Source organism: Chaetodon trifascialis, chromosome 18 (genome assembly GCF_039877785.1).
Source record: "Chaetodon trifascialis isolate fChaTrf1 chromosome 18, fChaTrf1.hap1, whole genome shotgun sequence".
NCBI classification, from domain to species: domain Eukaryota; kingdom Metazoa; phylum Chordata; class Actinopteri; order Chaetodontiformes; family Chaetodontidae; genus Chaetodon; species Chaetodon trifascialis.
Window position 1 is genome coordinate 23,608,731 of NC_092073.1, and position 12,567 is coordinate 23,621,297.

Below are 12,567 nucleotides of genomic sequence, written 5' to 3' on the forward strand. Positions count from 1 at the left end.
ATGAGGTCAAACCTGCCTCTGGACCTCATCTTGAGGACCTGTCTTCAGGGAGGACCTGTGTCAGGATCTAGTCTGAAGGTCTTTGAGGGCTCGTGTTTAGGGGGCTTCATGTTAACATTGTGGATGTTAGGATACACAGTCAAGCCATGAGTCCATACCGAAGCACCTTTACTGTGGTTTGTGGTGGCCACCTTAACCTGCAGGCCACCAGGACGCAGACTGGGAGCACTGGTTCAGTTCTGAGACTTTAATGGTCTGGGGTTTTAAGTGTGTGGAGGCTCAGCAGCTATATTCTGCCCCCTAGTGAGGTATTCTGTCACTGCATATAACAAAACTGGTTCAATTAGAGATCTAAATGTTGAATTGTCATGTTTTTAAACTGTAATTGTTGAGGTTTTCCAGACTTGCACCGTTAAACGTTCTGCCCCGATATAGAAAGCGTTCTTCTGATTTCTGAACAGATTTATGGACATCGACAGGCATCAGTGGAAGCCAAGTCACACTGAACGTGGATACATGCATATCAAGCCAGCGTGTTCCAGTCTGAAGTCCTCTGGTAGGTAGCACCCGTTGCCTGAGCCCCAGGTGATTTTCAGCCAGGCAGCCTGGAAATATCACTCATGGCCCCTGCAGGATGAACCCTGCTGTCTTTGGTGGTCCTCTGACTTCAATCTAGCGCCACCTGCAGGTCGACATTTATGGTTTGGAAAGAAATTTCTCATCAACACCAAAATGCAAAATCAAAGAAAGCATCAGCCTCAGCGACACTGCTAATAACTGTCTCTGTCTCACTCTCTGTCTGTCTGTCTGTCTGTCTCTCTCTGTGTGGGAGTGGTCTCCTCTCTCCTGCAGGTCACGTGGTTCGAGCCTTTGTTGATGATTCAGTGGAGAAAGAGCAGGAGGACAAAAAAAAAAAAAAGAAGAAGAAGAAGTCCCGGTCCGACCGACCTACCGCATCCGTCCTCTGCCGGCGAACACTCGCTCCTCTGCGGCCTGGATGCTGCTGGAAGTCCCTGCGGATCTCTCCCTGGATCTTTTTCTCCGCGGCGTTCCGCGGTTCTCCCCGCCGGTTTGAGTGCGAGGCAGCGGGCTGGGGGATGGAGGCTCAGTCCGGGCTGTGAGCAGACTGAGACTGAGGGGGTGGTGGAGGTGTGGGGGTCGGTGAGTGAAGCCCCAGGCCCTGCTTTGCTTTGTTATCGTGGGCTCCGTGTAGCAGCCGTCCTCCCGGCTTTCTCACCGTGTTTTCGTGGCTCTTTCTGTCGGGTTCGGCATGAAGTCTTCGTCCTGAGGCGCCGGAGGAGTTTTTGGACGGAGGGAAGCACATGGAGGATTTCAGCCCGCTTCATTAGTCTCTTTTTCTGCGCCGTGTTTTTCTATTGAGGATTTTCCTGAAGGGCTCCAGAAAAACGCATTTTTCCCCCCTCTTCACCTTTTTTTTTATCCCGTTTCTACTCCTCTGTCTCCCTTTGTGTCCGCCTGTCTGTCCCCACACCTCCATCTCTGTATTTATCTTCTTCCCCTCCATCCATCTCTTGCTTTATCTCGTACCTTTCGGTCTCCACCTCTCCCCCCCGTCTCTGTCCATCCCTCCATCTGTCTCTCCCTCCGCCCTCCATCATGGCTCCGGTGTGCCGGATCTCCTGGTCCTGCTGCCTGCTGGTTCTGCTGGTTCTGCCCGCCGTCCGCAGCTCGTTCCCCCGCAGCGGAGGCAGCAGCGGCGCGGACTGCGGCCCCGGGAAGGCCGCCGACTGCCCAGGTGAGACACGAACGTCCTGGTTACACCTGAGCTCGTCACAGTCCTTCTCAGGACGGTCTCGGTCTGCAGGTGGTGCGGGTTTCTCTGGGACTCGGTCCATGTTGGAGGTCAGAGGTCACAGTCTGACCCTCTGTTGTCAGCTCTTATTGGATGTCTCAGAGCAGGTGATCACAAGATCCAGCTGTTGTCATTGAGGCATCTTTCTGGTTCTGTTGTCATGGCGACCACAGGGGCCTGATGGAAAACAGTGATTGATCCATCAAATCAGTCGTCATGACAACAGAAAGATGGCGCAGGTGACACACCTGTGCAGTGCGAGCAGAGACGTAATGAAGGTTAACCTGCAGCAGCGGCCATGTCGCTCACTGGGATTTGTGTGTGTGTGTGTGTGTGTGTGTGTGTGTGTGTGTGTGTGTGTGTGTGTGTGTTTGTGTGTGTGTGTGTGTGTGTGTTGACCACTCCTCACTTTAACCGAGCTCTATCTTTAGGGTTAATTACAGGGTGGAGAAACAGGGCGAGGTTACATGAAGGAGTGCCCTGTGTGTGTGTGTGTGTGTGTGTGTGTGTGTGTGTGTGTGTGTGTGTGTGTGTGTGTGTGTGTGTGTGTGTGTGTGTGTGAGCGTGCGTGCTCAGCCTATATGTTGAAGTCCTCATGGAAACATCAGGCTGGAGCCACGCTGACGTGTAAACTCTGACGGATGTCCTGCTGAAGTTCTCGTCCTCCTTCACGTTCAAACTCAAACACTGAATGCTAATGCTAACGCTAACAGGCGCCCTGCGTGGATCTTCTCCCTCTGAGCCACTGACCTCCATTAAAACACGGCGCTGTGCCTTCAACAGTCTGACAGTTTGTTCGTGGTCAGGCGGTCAGGTGTCTCCTCACCTGGAAGACACCTGTAGCTTCGTCCTGTTCTCACTGTCGAAAGAAACAAAAGAAAAACAGTCATCGACAAAATTAAACCAAGACAACAGGTTTCACTTATCGAGAGTATTCTAGAATGCGGTGGGAAGCAACTGCGAAATATTTACTCAAGTACTGTATTTAAGTACAAATGTGAGGTATTTGTACTTCACTTGAATATTTTCATTTTCTGCTTCTTTCTTCTTCTACTCTGCATTTATTTACTTCACCAATCAAGATTCACTTACAAACCAGTGAAGAGTTTAGAAAATCTGACGCTTTGTCAGATTAAACTGTGTCTAAGACGTGATTGGCTGACAGATACCAAAGTATTTTAATAACTGATTCATCATTTCATTGATCTCTGCTGTGGAATCATGAGATGTTTGATCTTCTCAGATGTTTGATTGGCTGCTTCTCCTCTCAATGATCTGAATGTGTTTGTTGGTTGAATCGTAGTGAAAGCGTCACTTTGGGCTCATCGTGACCACATTGGGGATCAAATCCCTGCAGCAGGTTCAACATTTGGAGGAAAGACTGAAGCCAGAAGAGTCCGGTGGTCATCCCTTCAGGTGTCCACATACTTTTGGCCATGTGGTGTAAGTTGAAGGTCGAGAAGCAGAAAAACAAGCAGAGATAATGAAGTCAGCAGAGCATGAGAGGGCGAGCGAGGTAGACTGATACAGAGAGAGAGAAGAAGATACTTAATACTTTATTAATCACATCACACAAGGTGTTAGTTGCACTACACGCCATTTGACCCATCCTCGATCTGTCGATCCTCCGCGGCAGACCAGGAGCGGTGGGCGCGCCCGGGGACCAGCACTTCTCCGTCACCATTGGTCAGGTGGTGATCTTCTTGCATGTTTTTAGGAACACGGGGAGAACATGCTCCACTCAGAAAGGCCCCTTTTTCCTCAAGCGGCAGGCACCAAGGCATGGTGGAGGACATGCCACCAGCGCCCACAGCGGGATTCGAACCGGGGACCTTCTAGCTGTGAGGCGACAGTGTTACCACTTGTGCCACTGTGCTACCCAAAGAGAGAGAGAGAAGGTTAGTCAGTCTTCGCCTCACCGATCATCAGCTCTTCCTCCTCAGTTTGAGGTCAGTCTTCTTCACTCACTGCCCTCTGGCCTCAGATCAGCTTCACTGTCTTCATCACTGCAGCTTCAGCACACCACGCCGTTCCCTCGTCAGCTCGACCAACCGGCTCATTCTGTGTTTTCACCCTGCAGCAGTTTGCAGACTCTGGCGTCGGCTCGGTCTCGTCTTCGTTTCCGGACGAGTTTTTTCTCTCCTGACTGAGACGTTCGGTGGTCGAGACCCGTCACAGTTCACTGACTCAGAGTTTCACGTCTGATCCTGAACTCCAATTCAAAGGCAGCGACGCACTCTCTGAGCTCGGAGCCCGTCGGAGGGTTTGATGGACCAGAGGCCGTTTGAGCGTGAAACTGGTCCACATCAGGATCCTGGTCTGAGTCTTTCCAGACCGCTTCATCAAAGAGCTGAATCGGAGCCTGAGAATGAACATGTCTGTGTTTTCAGTGATTTCATTCGTTCATTTCCACCACATTCGACGGCGGAGGCTTCGCACTGAAGCCAGCTGATCATCTCTCCACTGTAGACCAGCCTCTGAGGAGCTTCAGACGCCACAGTGGTGAATTTATCAGGACCGGCACTGAGTTTCTGTCCCACTGTGTGAAAGTTTCATCCCACTTCTTCACGTACAATCAGTCTTTTCAGACCAGGTGGAAACAGGAATTTGGTTCCTGCCTTTGGCCTCTGACTTCAGTTCTTGACTGAAGGTCCTGGTTTAGTTTCAGGCTCACCTGGTTCTCCAGCTGTTACCTCCATCCTGCTCATGTCTCAGCTGCTGTACATCATTGTGTTTTGTGCTGTCTGTGTTTACATGGAGGCTTTACTCTAAATCCCCACAGAGCCGCCATGACGGGGTCTCTGCAGGCCTGTCTCACGCTGTAAACAAGCTGTAATTGGCTGGTGATGCAACCAATGGCTGTCAAACGGGAAGTTTGTAACTATAGCAACCAGACATTATTGAAAAGCCATGGGTTGAGTGTCAGGTGAAGAATCTGCAGGCAGAACAAGACCTGACCCAGTTTGAAATCGACTGTTGGATCACCTCCCGAAGGACGTTTCCACCGGCAGAGATCCAGTACTAATGTTTCCACGCAGTAACACACAGTAACACACAGTAACACACAGTAACACACAGTAACACGCACTCTGCAGGCTGAGGCTGGGAACTCAGTGTTTCTGTTTTTTTGTCCACCCTCACAGTCGGCTCTGTGTGTCAGGTGCTGACTCAGCACACTGAGGTATTTATTAATTACAGGGGAGGCGGGGGTCACGACCCCTGTAATTACCAGCTCTAATTGGCTTGCCTGCGGCTTGTCGACCAATCAGCTGCCATCAGGAAATTACTGCCCTGGATAATAGCGTGTGTGTGTATGTTTGTGTGTGTGTGTTTCATGCAGTCTCTGTGCTGAGACAGCGTGGTTCAGATGTTGGATCAGATGTAGCGCCACCGTGTGGTTGATTCAGGGAGTCTAAAGGCTCAGCTGATGCTTTGACGTTATGATGAATTAATGGAAACTCTTCAGTTTAAGCACTGATTTCTGAGCAGTATGAACACTCACACTGTTCAGAACTCGTTACATAATCTAATGTTTACTGATGTTTTTACTGAGCTCGACTCCATTTTGATGGATGGATCAATGATCTGTTAGCAGCTCCTGTTAGCAGCGTAGCTGTGTATGTACAGACGGCAGTCACTGGGTCACTGAGGGACGTTGGACAGTGGTAACGAGCGTCTTTCTTTAATTTCTAAGCAGATTCATGTCCGTTTATTTGTGATGGACATCATCGTCTCTGATGTCCATCCTCAGGACATCGGAGCCCGGTGTTTTCTTAAGAACCTCGCGCTGAAAGCAAACCTCCGGCCTCGTGACGACCTCTGTTGTTCTTTCTCAGATCTGTCAGAGAAGAAGAGCGACCTGCGAGTGTGCGACGCCGGGACGTGTCGCTTTGGAGGAACCTGCCGCGAGAACGGCGCCGACATCAAGTGCGTCTGCCAGTTCCACGTGAGTCCGAGCGTGTACTGCGACCTGTCAGCGTGGACAGAAGAATACTGTCCTTCACTTCTGCTGTGTGAAGAATGTACTCGGTACACTTTGTGCTGTTCTTATCATCTTCAAGTGTACTCAGGTGTACTCAAGTGGTCCTTGAGTACACTTGAAATGGAAATAGCTGCTAAATTGGCAAAACTCTGTACTTTTTACTTTAAGTGTACTGAAGTTCACCTGCAGTACAATTGTATTACCACCAGTGTTGGAAATATACTGAATTCTACTTCAAATGAAGTTAAAGTACACTTTAATACAGCGTACTAATAGGTTTTTTTTGTATTCTAGCACTTTTTCAAAGTACAGTGAAGTACGATTTCTAATACACTTTTGTCAGTACCACTTCGAGGTGGCGGATGGATCGAGGTCGTTTCGTACAGCTGATGGTTTTACTGACTTTAAACGTCTCTCACTAATTATTACCTCACTGTGTCTCTCAGTGCCATAAGAAGTACGTCCCTGTCTGCGGGTCCAACGGAGACACGTACCAGAACGAGTGTTTTCTGAGACGAGCCGCCTGCAAGAAGCAGAGAGCCATCACCATCCTGTCCGACGGACCCTGTTACCACGGTAACGCAGAGACGCACACACGTCCACACGGTGGACGCTTTACGCCGGTCTCAGTGTTTTTACTGCTCTCATGGTTTTTGACATGTAAATTTACCCAGAATGCCTTTCAGCCAGTGTACGAGGTTTGTGTAAATTGTCGTCTGACTGAAATCCTCCCTCACGGAGGTTCGAGCGTTCACTTTGTGTCCATTCTCTGTTTGACCAATGAGAGCTGCTTCCTGTCAGCTGATCACATCCTAACATCTCTGTCTCTTCATCAGACGCTGGTTCAGGATCAGGTGACGGAGGTAAACAAAGCTACAACATACTGACCACTAATAAGAATGATGATGATGATGATGATGATGATGATGATGATGATGATGATGATGGCCGTGCTGTCCTGGTATTTGATGTGCAGATGATGAAGGCTCTGGTCGCGGAAAAAAGGCTTCGAAATGTGGAAACTGCAAGTTTGGAGCCGAGTGTGATGAAGACTCTGAAGATATGCTGTTAGTGCACACACACACACACACACACACACACACACACACACACACACACACACACTATATATATATATATATATATATATATATATATATATATATATATATATATATATATATATATATATATATATATATATATATATATATATATATGTACCCTTCAAAATAAATGTCTAATTCATATCATTCATATCAATCACATTTCCACATGATGATGATGTCACTGTGGTACGAAGAAGATTATTCTGATGTCAGTGTTAACTGTGTGTGTGTGTGTGTGTGTGTGTGTCCAGCTGCATGTGTAACATCGTGTGTAATGGCCATAACGACAACCCGGTGTGTGGCAGCGATGGCGTCACCTACGACACGCCGTGTCACGTGCGGGAGGCGTCCTGCCTCAAACAGCTGAAGATCGACATCAAGCATGTGGGCCGTTGTCAAGGTAACCAGGACACACATCAGCTGATTGACTAACTGAAGAATCAACGTCAAACTCTGAGGACAGAGACGAGGACGAGGAAGGAAAAGAGAAGCAGAGGACGAACGAGAGGAGAAAAATGAGGAGTGAGGAAGAGTTAAAGGAGAAAGGAGATGACAAAAAAGGAAAGAGGAGGAAGGAGAGAAGGAGATTATAGAAAAGAAAAAAGACAGGCTTAAAAAGAGGAGAAATGAATGAACAGTAGAGGAGACAAGATGGAGAGAGGACAAGAGGAGAGCTGGAGGAAGAAACGAGGGATGGAGGAAGGATGAAGAAAGGAACAGAAAGGAGGAAGGATGGAGGAGAACAGGGATGCTAGAGAAGAATAGGGAGGAAGAGAAGTAGAGAGAAAAGAGGAAAAGACAAGGAGTTGAGGAAATACCAGAAAAGGAAGGAAATAAAAAAGGAGGGATGAAAGGATGGAGGAAAGGGGAAAGGAAATAAAGGAGGAGGAAAGATAAGAAATGAGGAGAGGAGGAAGAAGGAAAAGAAGGAGTCAAAGGATGACAGAGAAGAGAAGGAGGTGACAGAGGATAGAAAGAAGACGCTGCTGCTCATTTATATTGAATGATGACCTGACCCCAATACACATACACACACACACACACACACACACACACACACACACACACACACACACACACACACACACACACACACACACACACGGCTGACTGGTCACGTTTAACCTTCTGCTCTCCAATTTTTATACTCCTTCTTTATTCTGCTTGTTTCCTGCCTCGTCCTCCTCCTCCCCCTCCTCTTCTTCGTTGGTGCTGGTCGATTCTTCTTCTCTTCCTGACCACACTCACCCCTCTGATCTCAGTCTGTCGTGGTTAATCGGTCAGCAATGGGTTCATGAACGCCTCACAGAGCTGAATGTGTTTCAGCTGAGGGACGGACGATGCGTTCAGGTGCAACAGCACTTGGTACTCCAGAAAAGCTCCTCGTGGTTTCTTGGTTTGATCGATTTGAGCGACTGTAAACGATGCGAAAGACGTTTCGTTGCCATTTTTCCGCCGTGCCATCAGACTTTCTTGCAAGAAAGAACGAAAACAAACAACAAAGAACAAATAAAAAGATATTTGTGAAATTAACAAGCATTTTCTCCTTCTGTGGTTTCAGATAAAAGCAGGAAGGACGACAGCATCAGGACCAAACCGGACATCTATGGTGAGACTCCGTCCTGCCGTCTGTCTGTAGTTCTACAGTGTGTCTCTATGAGCCAATCAGAAACTAGAGTTCTCTTCTTTTTTTCAGCTGTGTCCAAGCCCGGTGAAGGGGAGGGGTTTGTGGACAGCCCCGCCCCCTGTCCCGAAGACTATGCCCAGTTCTGTGAACATGGTCAATGTGAGATGAGACACAACCTGCCCACCTGCAGGTATGTCCACCTGCCTGCACACAGCATACAGCAGCCAGTCAGGGCGGAGAGTAACTGTTGTCTGGAGGACAGCCACCTGAACGTGTGTGTGTGTGTGTGTGTGTGTGTGTGTGTGTGTGTGTGTGTGTGTGTGTGTCTCTCAGGTGTGAGGCGGCGTACGGTGGTCCTCAGTGCGATCAGCTCCTGGACTTTAACATCCTGTACGTGGTGCCCAGTGGTCAGAAGCTGCACTACGTCCTCATCGCCGCCATCATCGGAGCCGTTCAAATCGCCGTCATCGTCGCCGTGGTCATGTGCTTCACCAGGTACTCGCACCACTGCCGCTACTACTACCACTTACACCACTACTACTGCTGTCAGTACTACTACTACTACTACTATTAGTACTACTACTACTATTAGTACTACTGCTACTATCAGTACTGCTACTGCTACTACTACTATTAGTACTGATACTACTGTTGTTAGCACTACTTCTACTACTACCACTACTATTAGAACTACCACTATAACTATTACCACTACTACTATTAGTACTACTACTACTAGAAGTGCTACTGCTGCTCACAGATAAATGATGATGGTGCTGTTAATCCAGATTGGTCCACAAACCCAAACCTGAACCAGATCTGTCAGCCACGTGTAGTAATACTGCTAGTTGGCTTCTATAATATCTGTTAATACTGCTACCACTGCTAAAAAGTACTGCTACTACTGTTACGGTACTACTGCTGCGTTGTAAAACTACTGTAAGTGATATTAATACTACACAACTACCACTGTGTGTTATCGCTGCTGCAGTAAACACACACACACACACACACACACTGCGTGTTGTTGACGTGCACTTCCTGTCGTCTCCTGCAGGAGGTGCAATAAGACGAAGCGTGGGCGGAGGCAGAAGCAGCACCTGGGCCACTTCCCGTCAGGAACGTCGTCCAGGATGATGTAGCTGCTGCTCTTTTCTCTCTCGTGTTTTTAAGAAGCAGAAATCTTTCGTACCACAGACTGACTGCATTTTTGATAGCTCGACTTTTTGGTGCCTCTTTTTTTCCCTTTTTTAAGATCATTTTTGAAGTTCTTCAGGGGCCTTATTTCTCCTCCAGGGCTGCTTTAGTTCTTCTGTCCGTCTGCAGATGGTTTCCTGTTTTCTGGCAGGCGTAGCAGAGACATCCGTTGGTTCTGTGTCTGTCCCGATGCCGCCGTCCTCTCAGACTCTGAAACACTGTGGACCCTCCGGCAGGAAACGTTAATTATCTGATTGTATCTTCACTTTGGACCGTCCACATGCAAACTGGAAACCCACAGATTGTCTCTTTGTGTTTTGGCCCTGTGAGACGCAGATCGACGCTGTTTTCGTGCTTTTATTTTGGAGGAACATTAAGACATTTAGCTCTGTGTGCTATGAAGTCATGAGCATTGAGCTCTGAGATGAAACCGCGGCTCGATGCTTCTGAATTTACGGCGCTGACATGTTTGACGTCCAGCTGAATTTCTTTCAGTTTCACTTAAACTGAATTCATTCAAATTCTGATGTAAAAAACGTCCAAAAGGAAGAAGTCACAGACGTTTTTAGCCAAACTTTAGATTCTGGAAATGAGTGAGACGCAAACTGAAGCCACATAAATTCAGGAAGTGGATTTGAAGGTAAAATGTCTTAAAAATCATAAATACACACTTCAACATGAAGTATTTAGTCGTGATTAAATGAGGTGTTCAGGTGTTTATGAGATTGATATTATTATTATTATCATTGTTTTCCCATGATTCACCTTCAATCAGTGATTCAAATGAAGCATCAAACCGCAGTTTTGCTTGATTTTTCTGTGATAACTTTTGACAGCGTTCACATGCTGAAGACCACATGGACCCTGGTGTGATCTGGTCGTGTTTTGTACCCATGTTTGGTTTTCTTCTGTTCTTTTTGTGTTATACTCATGGCCATCCTCCAGGGGGCACTCTGTCCCTGGACTGTAGGGGTTTCAGGGACCACTGCGGCCCTCTCGGGTTTTGTTGACTGACAGTTTGTTTCTGTTTTGCTGCGTCTCACAGGGTCAAAAATAACTCTCCATGAAACTCAGATGAACTTTATTTTACTTCTTTTTGTATTTGTTATGATGAGATGCACCTGAAAACCAAAATGCTGTTTTTTCTACTGTTTAAAAGGTGAAAAGGTACAAGCTGTACAGGTTGTTGTTAGAACTATTTTATTGCCTAATTTTCAGACGACGCCATTCCGGAAATGGATTCCAACGTTTGTGTGCTTCGACAAGCTGATGATAATTTAAGTGTTTCTGTTTTTTTGGTCGAGTTTCTTCTTTTTTTTTTCTATAATTTGTAACAATGGTACGAAGTGTCCGTGTTGGTCGTTTAATTGTGATAGAAGAAGTAGACTCAATAAGCTTGAGGTTCCCTGAAGAATCGCTGCTCTGAGGTCAGATTCGACTCTGCGGCGGGGGTGAAGCTGTGGTCTGAGGGAATCCGGCCTGATTTTACTGTAGATGTTGCATGAACCAGTGAAGCTGTTGTTTAGACTGTGCTGTAGTGGAACTAGAATTAAATTATGACATTTGAAACCAGCGTGTCGTGGCTTTCACCTGCTCACTCACCTGACGGCAGATTTGACCAGATGGTGTTTAAAGAGTCAAAACTGTGAAACTTGACGCTGAAGCACGTCATGAGATGGAAACCATGTGATTAGAATGAATTACAGACCCTGATTTGCTCCATCAGATCTCTGCACTCATTGACGACCAGCTGTGATCAAAAACTGCATCAGAAAACTGGATCCATGTTTTTGTGTCCAGGTGACCGATGAGGACGGCGATGTTTGAAATTGGTCCAATGTCGGTTCCTGATCGGTGAATCTTACCATTTGTTGTTCTAAGGCTCTGACAGCTTTATGGAAATGATCCTACAGAGACAAACCTCTTCGATAAACAGGAAGGTCGTTTTTGTCCAACCAGAAACAGCCAGACTCCTTTCACAGAAACACCTTCCACAAACAGCCAATTTTAATGTCCCCTGGAGTCTGCGAGTCATTGACGACTTGAGCAGAAAAGTTGATCGCAGTTAAATAAACATTCTTATTATTTGTCTGTGAAATGATCAAAGAGAGACATGACGGGTAGTAGAATAAAGCCTATCTCAGACACCTGGTGGCAGGTATGCATCATCCAGGGATGGAGGCGCAGCTGAGAGATGAAGCTGTGATTGGATGCAGTTCCTCATATGACCACCAGGTGCTGCTCCAGGGAAGCTGTAACACATTCATTCAGCGCTCAAGGCAGAACTTCACTTTTCTGATATGAATCAGATGATGATGATGATCAGATCATCATTTTGAAAACCTTTTAACTGAAGGGGAAGAATGTTTCAGCCAATCACAGTCATCTCTACCTGGCTGCCCCCCTGAAATGAGGATTTTCTGGTCTCAGAAATTTTACAAATGAAATCACAGTGACCCCTGCAGTCAAACCAGACGTCCTCCCCTGTGATTCACTGAGTGCAGGCATATTAACAGTCCAGCCTGAAGACTCCACCCACCCTGAACATGCTGCTGGTGGTGTCGAAGCATCGATGTCTTCTACAGGGAGCAGCAGTTAAATATAGCGGTGACGGCAGGATAATTATAGGCAGCAGCTGGTGGAGGCTTTGTACCGGCGGGGAGTCCCCTTCTCTGTCCAGTCCATCACTCCTTTCTCGCCTCGTCTCTTCTTTCTTGGATGTTTTGATCATTGCTTGGCCGCCTCCAGGGTTTTGGAAGTTTTTTGAACTTTCAAGGACACTCTGGCTACAGCTCTTGTATGATGATGATGACAAGTTTGCTGCTGGGAGCAAAAGCAA

The 12,567-nt window shown here is 47.2% G+C and overlaps 1 protein-coding gene across 1 annotated transcript; it reads left to right on the top strand.

Moving 5' to 3' along the window:
- Nucleotides 1-878: 878 nt before the first annotated feature.
- On the top strand, nucleotides 879-11,299 carry LOC139347123 (tomoregulin-1-like). The gene is made up of 10 exons (XM_070986594.1): nucleotides 879-1,756; nucleotides 5,650-5,759; nucleotides 6,242-6,371; nucleotides 6,632-6,658; nucleotides 6,772-6,862; nucleotides 7,156-7,304; nucleotides 8,466-8,513; nucleotides 8,601-8,721; nucleotides 8,865-9,026; nucleotides 9,589-11,299. Exons 1-10 carry the CDS (start codon nucleotides 1,618-1,620, stop codon nucleotides 9,671-9,673), a joined length of 1,062 nt encoding a protein of 353 aa, XP_070842695.1. The 5' UTR covers nucleotides 879-1,617; the 3' UTR covers nucleotides 9,674-11,299.
- The last annotated feature ends 1,268 nt before the right edge of the window (nucleotides 11,300-12,567 follow it).

What these genes read in the sequence shown, in the direction of transcription:
- LOC139347123 (XM_070986594.1), top strand. Translation starts at nt 1,618, where the DNA reads ATGGCTCCGGTGTGCCGGATCTCCTGGTCCTGCTGCCTGCTGGTTCTG. An exon ending in GCATGTGGGCCGTTGTCAAG is followed by an intron (nt 7,305 to 8,465) that starts GTAACCAGGACA and finishes CTGTGGTTTCAG; the next exon opens with ATAAAAGCAGGAAGGACGAC. An exon ending in GTGGTCATGTGCTTCACCAG is followed by an intron (nt 9,027 to 9,588) that starts GTACTCGCACCA and finishes CGTCTCCTGCAG; the next exon opens with GAGGTGCAATAAGACGAAGC.